Source organism: Coenobita brevimanus, chromosome 102 (assembly GCF_032717465.1).
Source record: "Coenobita brevimanus isolate Jiangsu-jjx chromosome 102, ASM3271746v2, whole genome shotgun sequence".
In the NCBI taxonomy this organism is placed as follows: Eukaryota; Metazoa; Arthropoda; class Malacostraca; order Decapoda; family Coenobitidae; genus Coenobita; species Coenobita brevimanus.
In genome coordinates, this window is record NC_137055.1 from 5,349,964 (window position 1) to 5,362,257 (window position 12,294).

Sequence of the window (12,294 nt, forward strand, 5' to 3'; positions counted from 1 at the left end):
GTGGGGAACAATGGCCTGGATGATAATGCTGACAAGAGGGTACAGGTATATGCTTCAAGCAACTGTAAACTCACTGGCAAAGTTTCGTCATTATTCCCACCCACGTATAGTCACTGAGGTTTGGGGCTGTGTCAATTGTTGCTTTTTCACTGTTTGGATAGGTAATTACGATTTGATGGTAACAAATGCTTGAATCCACTGACGACCTTCGTTATTATTATTATTATTATTATTATATAGTGTTTTTACGATCTCTACTATAGATGATTCCATATTTAACCACTTCGCTTAGGACGAAGAAATACCTATCGATATAAACGATGTCTCAGTGCTGAACAGAATGAGATATGGCAGTTTATTGATTTATTCTTATTAATTCCAGACGATTTTATTGAGAATGGGGGAGACCACTTGCTGGGAGGGTATTGATATGGCAATATCTGACCCCCATCTCTGAAAACTGTAAAATCTGGAAGCGAATCTCTAATGGTTATTGATGAGAATGAGTGAGGAAGGAATTTGATCGTGAGTTTGCCCAATGGATGCAGTTTATTACATCCTACCTCAGTGCCTCTACCCCCCACTTGTTCCTTTTGTTCTCTTCTTTTTTCATATCAGTTTACTTTCTTCTCTCCTTGTGGTCCCTCCATACTGTGATCTCCCTCAACACCCCGCGACGTGAATACCTGTCTGTACTCTCTCTCTCTCTCTCTCTCTCTCTCTCTCTCTCTCTCTCTCTCTCTCTCTCTCTCTCTCTCTCTCTCTCTCTCTCTCTCTCTCAACCAGGCTGGAGAGAGAAAAAGAGGACATAAGATCAAGAGAAAGAGAGGATGTGGGTGTTTGGTACCTGCTGTGATCAATAGAACTTAAGACCTATTCATCAGAGGATAAGAGAAAAATTTATTCATTAACCGAGTATGAAATAATTTGTAATAAACCTAAAGAAAATGCATATCAAATAGTTACGGACATATCCATACACATATTTATATTTTCTCTGTCCAAAGTTGTGCTATTCCTGTATTCATGCCGGAAGGTGTGCTACCCTTCCCACACACACACTGCCTCTCCCAGCCAGACAGTGACACGGTACCGTGACAGGAGCCTCCCACACCGCTATTCACAGTCTCAGAAGGGTCCATTGCACAGGGAAAGAGAGCATTCTGACTTTGATAGGCAGCTTTGGAGTATATGTGGAAAAGGGAGATATTAACAACATTTGGAAAAAATGCAGTAAATTTTCTTATCATGCTTTTGAGGGAGCCAGAGACATAAGTGGCAACAAAGCTATTCCTTCCTGAGAAACAGTTTAAGACAAGTATTCTATCACAACATGAAATACTGTACTAATCTGGTATGTATATGATATAGTTAACTGTGTATCGGAGGCAGTATGATTGGTAAGGAAATCCATTCATGAGCCTTAAGAAAGGAAGGTGGAGACTGCTGAACCTCTACTCCTCACATCTTAAACTTACTATCACTTAAGCAGTAGACAGGGATAAATCAATTCAAACTCTTATTAAGACAGGAAGAATAGACTGTTGGTGGAGAAGAGAGAGAAATTGAGGAGATGGAAGGAGCACTTTGAGGATCTGTTGAATGTAGAGAGTGAGAGCAGTGTGAGTATAAGTGGTTGGGGAATGGATGGGAGAAGAAGAGATGAGAGGAGGGAGGAAGAGATCAGTAGGGCGGAAGTAGTGGAACCAATGAAGATCAAGATGGGAAAGGCCTCAGAAATTGATGGAGTGTGTGGTGAAATGCTGAAGTATGGGGGTGAGATTGTTGTGGAGTGGATATGGAAGTTGTGTAGGTTGGCTTGGGAAGAGGGAAGGGTTCCAGAGGACTGGAAATCAGGTATAATTGTTCATTTATACAAATGAAAAGGGAAGGTAGAAGTGTATGGTAACCATAGGGATATTTGCCTTCTTAGTGTGACTGGAAAAATATATGGTAGAATACTTGTTGATAGCGTCAGGCATATAACAGAGGAGCTAGTTGAAGAACAAAGGGGATTTAGGAAGGGAAAATGGGTGTAGATCAGATATTTGTTCTAAGATGTTTAGTGGAGAAGTATAGAGAAGAGAAAGAGTGTGTATGCTCCCTTCATGGACTTGGAGAAAGCATATGAAAGAGTGGATAGACAAGGTATGTGGAAAGTATTAAGGATATATGGAGTGGACGGGAAATTGTTGAGTGCTGTGAAGAGTATGTACGAGGGAGCTATAGGGCTACAATACCAGTGGATGGTGAGCTGAGTGAGTTCTTTGATCTAAATATGGGACTGAAACAGGGATGTGTGATGACTCCATGGCTGTTTAATATATTCATGGATGGGGTTGTAAAGGAGGTGCAAGGTAGGTCAGTGAAGGTGGGGGTGGCTCTAATGAATGAAGTGAGGTGTGGAAGATTCCAGTGTTGCTCTTTGCTGATGATACAGTATTGCTGAGTGAAGATGAATGGGAGTTGCAAGGTTTGGTGAATCAATCTGGGGCAGTGTGTAAGGAAAGGAACCTGAAAGTTAATGTAAAAAAAGTAAAGTTATGGTGTTGGAAAAGAATGAAGTCACAGAATGCACAGTGAGATTGGATGGTGAGGATATGGAGAATGTGAGTGCATTCAAGTACTTGGGTAGTGTGATGAGTTAGGATGGAAGTTTTCGGGATGAAGTGCTCGAAAAGGTACAGCAAGGAAGGAAAGTTGTTGGTTCACTGCAAACGGTGATGAAAAATAGGGAGGTGATTATTAAGAAGTCACTGCATGATATCATTGTGATCCCTACCCTGACGTATGGAAGCTGGGCATGGACCTTGCTAGAGGGGAACAAGTCAAGAGCGAGAGTAGTGGAAATGAATTACTTGAGAGGAGCACGTGGAGTGACATGGAGGGACAGATTGACAAATGAAGAAGTTAAAGAACGTTGTGAGGTGGATGTGGATGTGACTGACAAAATTAGGAGACATACACTGATGTGGTTTGGTCATGTGGCGAGAATGGAGAATGAAAGATTGACTGATCCACCTGGTGAACAAGCCTACATCTTTTCTATCCTTAATGACCTAGAGCAGCTTGTACAGCACCCTACCCCTATCCCTGACAGCCTTGGAGAGAGCTCCAATATACTTGATCTCTTTCTTACAACAAATCCTTCTGCTTGCACTGTTAATCTTTCCTCTCCGTTGGGCTCCTCCGATCACAACCTTAATATCTTAACCTGTCCTATCGCTCCAGTACGGCCTGTGGACCCTCCACAGAAACAGCAACTGTGGCACCTTGGAGCTGCAGATTGGGAGGCCCTCAGGCAGTACTTCTTTGATTTTCCCTGGAATGATTATTGCTTCCATGGCCGGGAGCCATCTGAGTGTGCCTTGCGCATTACAGAGATTATTTTCTCGTACATGGAAGCATACATTCCTTTCTCATATCCTTTGCCTAATGCAAGAAAGCCTTGGTTTAATCACGCTTGTTCTAATGCTGTCCACAACAAGGAGAGGGCCTACAAAAGGTACCAGCGCCAATCCACCCCTGAATCACATCTTTTTTATGTTTCTGCCCGGAATCATGCTAAGTCTGTTCTTCGCTCTGCTAAAATAATTTCATCCGCACTAAATGCTCTCAACTCTCCAACTCGAATTCTTCCCTCTCCTTCAGGCACCTTGCCAAAAACCTTTCTAACAGCTTTACCTCATCATCATTCCCTCCTATTTTCTACTCTGATGGCTCTGTAGCTATTTCTTCTACTGATAAAGCAGATCTCTTCGCTCAGACGTTCTCCTCCAATTCCACCTTAGACGATCCCGGTGCTGTTCCTCCATCACTTCCCCCCTCTGACTTCCTCATGGCTGACATTAAAATTTCTTCAGCTGATGTATTTTCTGCCATCGCTGGCCTCAGTACTAACAAGGCATATGGGCATGATGGAGTCCCCCCTGTTGTCCTCAAAAACTGTGCTTCTGTGTTTACACCCTGCCTAGGCAAACTCTTTCGCCTTTGTCTTTCAACTTGTACCTTTCCTTCTTGCTGAAAGTTTGCTCTCATTCAGCCTGTCCCAAAGAAGGGTGACCATTCCCAACCCTCTAACTATCGTCCAATTGCTTTAACATCCTGTGTCTCAAAAGTTTTTCAGTCAATCTTAACAGAAAAATTTTAAAGCATCTTTCCTATCACAACCTTCTTTCTGATCGTCAGTATGGGTTCCGTCAGGGATGCTCAACTGGCGATCTTCTCACCTACCTTTCAGACTCTTGGTAATCCTCCTTTCGAGACTTTGGCGAAAGCTTTGCCATTGCACTTGACATCTAAAAGGCTTTCGATCGAGTCTGGCACAAATCTTTAATTTCCAAACTGCCCTCTTACGGGTTCCATCCTTCCATCTGTGGCTTCATCTACAGCTTTCTTTTTGGTCGTTCTATAGCTGCTGTTGTAGACTGTCAACGTTCTTCTCCTAGATCTATTAACAGTGGTGTTCCTCAAGGCTCTGTCCTATCACCAACTCTCTTCCTCTTATTCATCAATGATCTTCTAAGTTGTACATCTAACCCTATCCACTCGTATGCTGATGATTCCACCCTTCACCTTTACATTCGGTTCCTGCAACGTCCATCCCAGGAGTTACTTCAACAATCAAGGGATGAGGCTATGGCACTCCTAATGTCTGACCTGGTTTGTATCTCTGACTGGGGTAAAAATAATCTTGTTGTTTTTAATGCATCGAAGACTCAGTTTTTACACCTATCAACTCTACAGAATCTTCCACAGGTATACCCACTAATGTTTAATCATATCTAGCTCAATCCTGCATAATCCTTGAACATGTTTGGGGTTTCATTCACCCAGGATTTATCTTTGAAAGATCATATTACATCTCGGGTAAAATCTGCTTCCAAAAGATTAGGTGTGCTAAGCCGACTCCGTACCTTCTTTACCCCTGCACAGTTGTTGACTTAATACACAGGATTTTTTCGCCCCTGTGTGAAGTACAACTCTCATGTGTGGGGAGGCTCCCCACATACAGCTCTTCTTAATAGTGTGGAGTCAAAGGGATTTCATCTCATCAACTCTGCTCCTCTTACTGGCTCCCTTCAACCTCTGTCTCTTTGCCGCACTGTTGCCTCTTTATCTCTTTTCTATCGCTACTTCCATGGTCATTGCTCCTCTGAACTGTCTGCTTGCATCCCTCCACCTCTACGACGGGTGCGTAGCACCTGTCTAGCAATAAACTGTCATCCTTTTTCTGTCCAACTCTACTGTATAATGCAAGAGTTAACCGTTACTCCCAATCCTTCATTTATGCAACAGGTCAGCTCTGGAACTGTCTCCCTCTGTCTGTATTTCCCACTTCCTATGATCTCCAGTCTTTCAAACGCAGTGTGTCCAGGCATCTCGAAATGAACAGATCTTGAATTTGGCTCTCTTTTGTATTGTTTTTTTTTTTTTCTTAGAAGAGAAAATGTAGGTGAAGTGGAGGGAGGGAGAGAGAGGGGGAGACCTAGGATGAGGTGGAGGGATGGAGTTGAAAGGTATATGAGTGTATCGTGATTATCAGAAATCACGATATTTTTGTATTACTATTCTATGGTGATTATTTAGATGCATATTTGTCTATCACAATTGTGGATGTATATGTGTAGGATTATTTATGTGTAAATACTGTATATACTGTATATTGTATATATTAAGATTTCACTGATTGTTTATTGGAATAACGAGGAGTATGTTGATACCCTTGGGTGATTTGGTACTGTTAGTGATATAAGCTTAAGTTACATTTATGTATAATCATAGTGTACTGTTAATATTTGTTAATATTGGAATGTCTTGAAAATGTTGTATTTGCGAGGTTCAATTGATACTTGTTTATGAATGGTTAAATTTAAGCTGTACGGTTAACGTGTGAAACAAGCCGAATGGCGGCAGTTTGTGATAAACTATTAGTAGCCAGTCACGTGGCCATATTTCAAGCCTGGCTCACAGCCGGACAGTTAGTCCTGGGGTCAGTTGGTACGAGGTTAAGGAGCTGAGCAGAGGGGCCCCGAGTTTAGGTCTGGCAGCTGTCCTGTGTGAAATTGTCTATACTGTATGTGGACTGATGTTATTCGGGTGGATGTTTGGAAGACAGTGCGGCCATGTTGTAAGTTTACTGCATTTTTAAAGTTTCAAATTATGCTTAAGTTCATGAATAATTGTCCATTTTATTTTGCATATTTAGTATGGTTTGGTCACATTGTATAGTGTGATATTATTATTTGATATCATACTAAGGTTCTTTGTAATTATATATATGACGTGTGTTTGCGATTATTGCTGGGAAGTGAATCTGAGTTCATTCTTTTGTTGTTTATTATTTATGAAGCTGTATTTACCAGGTTGAATCATTAAACGGATCCGACACCGCAGAACTGCAGTGTTCATTCAATCCTGAATAACAATACAATTCAACAACTCGCAACCATGGATGAGCTCAAGAAAAACCGGACAGCAGCCAAGGGAAGGTTCACTAGGAAGGTCAACATCTTCAAGGAAGCCCAAGGAAAGAAGTTATCATGTGAAGTGCTTCAACGAATGTATGAGGAGGTTAGTACGTGCTTCAAAGTGGTGGATGAAAGGAATGAGGAAATGATCGCTCTTTTAAAGGAATCTGAACCTTATGATGAGTATGAACAATACATAACTGAACTTGAAAATATTAAACATGAAGTTTATAATATTTTGATAACTGAGACTGGGAAGGTGAAACAGAAACCATCACTTGCCATAAAGAAACTGGAGCCTCCTAAATTTCGTGGTTCTGTCAGAGCATTTCCTACTTTTGTTAAGGATTATGAAAGGTTAGTTGTGTCTCAGCAAGGAATGGACCCGTACGTGCTGAGGAATTCCTTGGAAGGTGAACCTAGGAAATTAGTGGAAGATTTAGACGATTATAACCGAATGTGGGCTCGTCTGAAAGAGACTTATGGTGATCCAGCTAAAATGATAGATTCTATTTTAGGAGATATCAGAGCAACTAAACCAGTGGTTGAAGGTGACAATAAAAGGCTTTTTAACATGATTAATACTGTAGAGAAAGTGTGGTTGGATATTGATAATTTGGGTCAGTTACAGGAACTTGAAAACACTACTGTAATTACTCAAGTGGAGAGATTGTTGCCACCTACTTTGAAAAGAGAATGGGCAATAAAGGTACAGTCTATCGGTACTGACAGGTTTAAAAGCTTAGTAACATTCTTGACTGAACAGCGCAAAGTTATAGAGTATTTGCAAGATGAGTCAAGGATTGCAAGTGCTAGGGCGACAGTTCATGTGTGTGAAGAAGAGACTTCCAAGGACTCTGAACTTGTAGAGGCGATTAAGCAGTTAGCTACAGGCCAGGAAAAATTTCAAAATCAAATGTTCAAATGTTTATCTAACTTATCCTTTGCTAGTAATAAGTTTCAGGGAATGCCAAGCAGAAATGGGTCAAATTTTGGACCAAAGGGAAATACCAAGAGATGTTGTGTGCATGAGTCTGATACTCATGATCTAAAAGATTGTGCAACCTTTAAACAGTGGCCTAAGGAGACAAAATTTGAATTTCTGAAATCTAAGGGTATATGTTATATGTGCTTGAAGGAAGGACATTTAGCAAGGATTGCAGTCAAGGATATTCATGTAGAGTTCTGGTAGATGGGGAACGCTGTGGAAAATATCATCATTCTGCCCTTCATCCCATATTCATTAGCCATGGAAGTACTACTGTGGAAGCATCAAGTAGCCATGTGACAAGAGATGGAGTAATGCTCATGACGGGTTATGTGAACAGTGCTAATCAGGTAATACCCACCCTTTATGATCCAGGAAGTAATTTAAGTTTAATCACCAATAGGATGGCACGGAAACTGGGTCTTGTTGGGACTCCTGTGAGTTTAACTTTAACCAAGGTTGGTGCGCAAACAGAACAGGTAGAAAGTTACGTGTATAAAGTCTTGTTGAAAGATAGATTTGGGAGGGAAAAAATAATTGATGCCTGTGGTATAACTGAAATCACTGGTGTGTCAAGTGAGACAGACGTGACTCCATTTGCACATATGTTTGGGTTACAGGAATGGCAGTTAAAGAGACCCAGCGGACGTATTGAGTTATTGATTGGATCAGATTACTGTGCTCTTTTACCTCAAGTTGTAAAAACAGTGCACAGTGTTCAACTGTTAGCTAATGACTTTGGATTTTGCCTTAGAGGAAGTATAGATGGAGAAAGAAAGCAAAGCGTTAGCTTTAATGTTCAGGTGAATCATGTTGCATGTTCTAAGCCTGAAGAGTGGCTTCTTACATCTCGGCTAAACCCTTGTCAAGTAATTGAAGAATACTTTTTGACTGAAAGCTTAGGAACTTTGTGTACCCCAAGATGTGGGGGATGCAAGTGTGGAGGTTGTTCCATTAAAGGAAATTTAACTATAAAGGAAGAAAGGGAACTTAGACTTATTGAAGATGGATTGCACTATGATAGGGGAAATAAATGTTGGATTTCAGAATACCCTTGGATCTGTGACCCTTCTAAGTTACCTAATAACTTCCCCATGGCTTTGGCTCGATTAAGAGCTACAGAGAAAAGATTAAAAAAGATGGGCATGAAGTACTGTTTAAAGTATCAGGAACAAATTAATGACATGGTATCTAGAGGAGTTGCGCAGAAGTTGACCCAACAAGAATTGGAGAGTTATGAGGGCCCTACTTTTTACTTGCCACACCATGAAATCCATAAGCCAGAATCTCAATCAACACCTCTAAGGATTGTGTTTAATTCAGCTGCATCATTCCAAGGAATGGCTCTAAATGATTTTCTTGCTAAAGGGCCTGATGTTCTAAATAATTTGTTGGGGATTCTTTTGCGTTTCAGACAAAATAGGATTGGCATAGTTGGCGATATCAAGAAAATGTACAACAGTGTTAAAATATCAGAGTTTGATATGCATACTCTTAGATTTCTATGGAGAGATTTAGATGCAGAGAAAGTTCCTGATCATTATATACTGAAGACTGTGACATTTGGAGATAAACCAGGGGGGGCAATAGCTATGGTGGCATTGAGGAAGACTGCTCAAATGAATGAGGAATATCCTTTGGCTATAAAGACTATTATTGAAGATTCTTATGTGGATGATGTGTTAGGAAGCTTTGATAGTTCCGAAATAGCTGTTGAAAGGATGGGACAAGTGGAAGAAGTGTTGGAAGCAGGAGGATTTGTAATGAAACAGTGGATCATGTCTGGAGATGATGGATGCATCAGTGAGAAAGTTTTTGATACAAATCATGAAAAGGTTTTAGGTCTAGATTGGAAACCTAAGGAGGATATCTTTTTGTTCAAAGCCAAACTCAATTTTTCAAGGAAAACTCGTCAAGGAAGGTCTGAACCAGATGTTTTGTTAGGTGATCTAGAAAGGCGTTTGCCAAGCCAGTTGACGAAGCGCATGATTCTTAGTCAGATTGCAACCTTGTATGATCCTCTTGGATTTATTACCCTTAAAGCTAAGCTATTGATGAGAGATGTAGTTACAGACAGTGAGGGGGATCGACCAAGAGGGTGGGATGAACCAATTTTGTATGAAAAGGCAAAATCACTGTTTGAGATGATGTTCCTGTTAGAAGAGTTGGAATTTCCCAGATGTATAAAACCGATACCCACCGTAGGCCACCCAGAATTGGTTGTTTTCTCTGATGGTAGTAAGAAAGCATATGGGGCCGCTGCATACGTCAGATGGGAATTGTCTGATGGTTCAGTTAGATCATATCTATTGTGCTCCAAAAACAGAATTGCACCAACAAGACAGATCAGTATACCGAGATTAGAATTATGTGGTGCTGTTGTAGCTAGTCGTTTGAGATCTACAATTGAAAGGAAATGCAGTTTAAGTTCCAAAGAGTTATTCATATCACAGACTCCTCTATAGTACGAGCTCAGATTCAAAAGGAATCCTTTAGATTTAATCCTTTTGTTGCAAATAGGGTGGCTGAAATCCAATCTAGGACAAAACCAACAGAATGGTATTGGGTGCCATCTGAAACAAGGGAGTGTACCCCATCAGAATTAGGACCAGATTCTGTGTGGCAAGAGGCCCAGAATTTCTCTACTTAGATCATGATCAATGGCCGGTGAAGCAGAGTTTTGAGGGAGATGTACCTGATACTGTGTTTGTGAAAGCAACTACCCATGCATGTGAGGCTAAGGAGGTAAAGACAGTGATAGATATTGGTAGGTTTAGCAGCTACAAGAAACTGCTTTCAGTCACAGCTCGGGTAATGCAAGTTGTCAAGGCAAAGTCATTGAAATGATTGTGTGAAGAGCCTACCGCAGAATGCCTACAAGCAGCAGAGAATTACTGGATCAGACAAGTTCAAGTCTCAATCCATCCAGATTGGAGGACTAGGTTCAAACGACTGGGGCCCACGCTAAATGATCAGAAAGTAGTAGTGGTAGGAACCGGAATATCGAAGTGGATGAAAGCTAATTGGAACCGTGATGAATTCATTCTTTTAACATCAGACCACCCATTCACAAAACTATACATTAGTCAGATACATCAGGAAAATCATGATGGTGTAGAGGCTTGTCTTGCTAAATTGCATTTAAAATTTTGGGTGCCTGGTCCTAGAAGAGTTATTAAATCTGTGAAACGGCACTGTACCACCTGTCGTATGACTGACAAGAAAGTGACCTCTCAATGCATGGGCGAATTACCAAAAGAGAGACTTGAACCTTCACCACCATTTTTCAATGTATCACTTGATCTTTTTGGACCTTATTCTGTTTGTGATACTGTAAAACGAAGGGTGAAAAGGAAGGTATATGGAGTCATATTTAATTGTATGGCTACCAGAGCTGTGTATATAGATGTTGCAGAAGGCTATGATACTGGCAGCTTTCTTAAGGTATTTAAAAGATTCACATCTATTAGAGGTTTTCCAAGAAAGGTGTTCTCAGATAATGGTGCTCAGTTGGTGTCAGCAAACAAGGAGTTGAGAGACATGGTTTCTAAGTGGAATCTTAAGGAATTAACTGAATTTGGAAGATTTGAGGGTCTTTCTTGGGAGTTTAATAAGTCAGCAGATGCACCGTGGCAGAACGGATGCAGTGAGGCCTTGATTAGGTTGGTTAAGAGATCCCTGTGTAGAATTGTTGGGGACTGTGTCTTGTCATATGGCGAGTTACAAACAGTAATGTTTGAGGTAGCTAACCTTCTCAATGAAAGACCGATTGGATGTAACAAAGTATCTGACCTCGAAGATGTTTCTGTTGTTCGTCCTAATGGGATGTGGGATGTGGGATGAAAGTAGCAATTTTAGTAAGAGGCATGCATTCATGAACAGAATTATTGATTCATTCTGGAAGAAATGGATGCGAAACTATTTCCCTAGTCTGCTTATTAGGCAGAAATGGCATGTAGATGTACGGAATGTCCAGACTGGAGATATAGTCTTGGTAAAGGATTCTAATGTATTGAAAGGGGAATGGAAAATGGCACAGGTCGTAAGTGCTCTCAGAAGTAAAGATGGAAAGGTCAGGGATGTGTTGCTCCGGTATAAAATTAATAAGCCAGGAGGCAAATATTCAGGCCAACGGGATGTAAATGTAACCAGATCAGTTCATAGCTTAGTTGTACTTCTTCCGGTGGAGGAGCAGTAATCAAGATAGCTTAAATATCAGGCGGGGAGTGTATCGTGATTATCAGAAATCACGATATTTTTGTATTACTATTCTATGGTGATTATTTAGATGCATATTTGTCTATCACAATTGTGGATGTATATGTGTAGGATTATTTATGTGTAATTACTGTATATACTGTATATTGTATATATTAAGATTTCACTGATTGTTTATTGGAATAACGAGGAGTATGTTGATACCCTTGGGTGATTTGGTACTGTTAGTGTTATAAGCTTAAGTTACATTTATGTATAATCATAGTGTACTGTTAATATTTGTTAATATTGGAATGTCTTGAAAATGTTGTATTTGCGAGGTTCAATTGATACTTGTTTATGAATGGTTAAATTTAAGCTGTACGGTTAACGTGTGAAACAAGCCGAATGGCGGCAGTTTGTGATAAACTATTAGTAGCCAGTCACGTGGCCATATTTCAAGCCTGGCTCACAGCCGGACCGGGAGTCCTGGGGTCAGTTGGTACGAGGTTAAGGAGCTGAGCAGAGGGGCCCCGAGTTTAGGTCTGGCAGCTGTCCTGTGTGAAATTGTCTATACTGTATGTGGACTGATGTTATTCGGGTGGATGTTTGGAAGACAGTGCGGCCATGTTGTAAGTT

General features: G+C 40.7%; 1 protein-coding gene across 1 annotated transcript; it reads left to right on the top strand.

Moving 5' to 3' along the window:
- Positions 1-8,552: 8,552 nt before the first annotated feature.
- Positions 8,553-10,426, top strand: LOC145415351 (uncharacterized). The gene is made up of 2 exons (XM_080284639.1): positions 8,553-9,725; positions 10,328-10,426. Exons 1-2 carry the CDS (start codon positions 8,553-8,555, stop codon positions 10,424-10,426), a joined length of 1,272 nt encoding a protein of 423 aa, XP_080140765.1.
- The last annotated feature ends 1,868 nt before the right edge of the window (positions 10,427-12,294 follow it).

Excerpts from the sequence above, each read along its gene's own strand:
- LOC145415351 (XM_080284639.1), top strand. The coding sequence starts at position 8,553 with ATGGCTTTGGCTCGATTAAGAGCTACAGAGAAAAGATTAAAAAAGATG. Across the intron at positions 9,726-10,327 it reads CATATGGGGCCGCTGCATAC|AATGCCTACAAGCAGCAGAG; the intron begins GTCAGATGGGAA and ends AGCCTACCGCAG.